This window comes from Crocuta crocuta, unplaced genomic scaffold, assembly GCF_008692635.1.
Source record: "Crocuta crocuta isolate KB4526 unplaced genomic scaffold, BGI_CrCroc_1.0 scaffold488, whole genome shotgun sequence".
In the NCBI taxonomy this organism is placed as follows: Eukaryota; Metazoa; Chordata; class Mammalia; order Carnivora; family Hyaenidae; genus Crocuta; species Crocuta crocuta.
Window position 1 is genome coordinate 392,320 of NW_027530995.1, and position 1,884 is coordinate 394,203.

Sequence of the window (1,884 nt, forward strand, 5' to 3'; positions counted from 1 at the left end):
TCACTATATGCCAAATAACTTGGATGTAAATTTTAAAAATAAATAAAATTAAAAATAGAAATTAGAAAAATATAAATAAAAATAAACATTTTAATTTTTTAATGTTTATTTTTGAGAGAGCGAGCAAGCAAGTGAGGGGCAGAGAGAGGGAGACACAGAATCTGAAGCAGGCTCCAGGTTCTGAACTGTCAGCACAGAGCCTGATGCAGGGCTCGAATTCATTAACGACAGATCATGACCTGAGCTGAAGTCCAGCGCTTTAACCAACTGAGCCACCCAGGCGCCCCAATAAATAAACACTGTAAAATAATTTTTTTAAGCCAAACCTCAGCTTCTCAGACTGTCTCACTCCCTCATCTTCCATCCCCCTTCCCACCTGGAAGACTCACTTCTCCCACAGGTGATAGCTGTGCTGTATTGAGTTCCCCCATAATGAAGCTCATTCTTCAACTGAGAGCCATCTCCAGCTGAGAAGGGAGGCTAGTTTGCATCGAAGACCTCCCAGTGCTTCAGGAAGGGAGCCATGATGTTCATACAACAAAAATAATGTATTTGCTCTCATGCAAGGATGAGGAGCTAACCATGTAGCAGGAGAGAGAAAACAGTGCAAGAGTAACTCAAGACAGAATGTAGGAAGTCCATTCAGTGGCACTGATAAAGTGTCAGGAGGACATAAACGAAGGAGAAAACCTTTTTTTCTCCATTGTTGAAGGAAAGCTTTAAGAAATGAGAGGCATTTGAACCGGCTCTTAAAGAATGAGGAAGGTTTCCATAGGTAGAGACGGGAAACAAGACTGGCCAAAATTAAAAATTAACCACACACAGTGGGCAATACAGGCATACCTTGGGTGTAGAAAAAAGTACACTAGGACTTCAGTCTAAATAGCTGGGTTTGAGCATACCAGAACTGTTTCATATGGGCTTAATATTTGCATATTAAGTTTTTATTTTAAACTTGAACAAAAGTCTATACCCAACTTAACTGCTGAATCCTTTTGCTTTTCAGGCAAGAGAAGGGGAAGTAGCCATTATTGATAAAGTCCTAGACAATCCAGACTTGACATCTAAAGAATTCCAACAATGGAAGCAGATGTACCTCGATCTTTTCTTGGATATCTGTCAAAACACCACCTCAAATGACCCATTAAGTATTTCTCCTGAAGTAGATGTAATCACTTCCTCTCTCACACACACTCACTCATACATTGAAACGCATGTGTAAGTGTATTCTGCCCTCTGGCCATCTGGTACCTTCTGGTACTTTGAACAAGTATATGAGGTAGTTTTATATCAGTGTATGGGACACTTGACAAGTTATACTTTAAACTATGTGAAACAAACCATATATGGTCATAATACCACTGTCTTTAATGAGCATTTGTGTATTTTATATGCAATTAGTGCTCAGCTTATGTTTACCATGTGCAAAATCAACGGTCTTCAGTGACTTAAAATTAACTTTTGCAAACAACTCTGAAGACAGGTGGTCTTCAAGTAGTAAAACCACAAAAAGGCAATTTTCTATATAAGATCATCTTTTCTCCCTTTAAGTTAATTTTATACAAACAGGACTTCAAAAGTAAATCACATTTTTTCAGGTGCAGACATCCTTGTGGGTGGGAAAGAATTTAAACCTTTTTTATATTTATTAAAATGTTCGAAGAATTTTCTTAAACATTGCACAAAGTTTAATGCTGTAGTTTTATTTTTGTGAAATGTAGATGTGCATACAAGAGTTAAGCAAAATAGAAGAGCATCAACATAAGAAAAGTTCAGGTATCTAATATTCGTCTTAATAGTCTATTAACTTGTGAAAGCTGGTTAATGGAAATACTATTCCAAATCTATGGGGACACTTAATGGTGTATCAGGGCACAGCTTTGT

At 37.4% G+C, this 1,884-nt stretch overlaps 1 protein-coding gene across 1 annotated transcript in view; it reads left to right on the forward strand.

Moving 5' to 3' along the window:
• Positions 1-1,878, forward strand: part of CNKSR2 (connector enhancer of kinase suppressor of Ras 2) — a 231,532-nt gene extending 229,654 nt beyond the window's left edge. The window contains exon 26 of the mRNA XM_077770516.1: positions 1,007-1,878. Coding sequence (XP_077626642.1) covers positions 1,007-1,222 — 216 coding nt within the window. The 3' untranslated portion in view covers positions 1,223-1,878. The remainder of the gene's footprint in view (positions 1-1,006) is intronic.
• Positions 1,879-1,884: the final 6 nt, after the last annotated feature.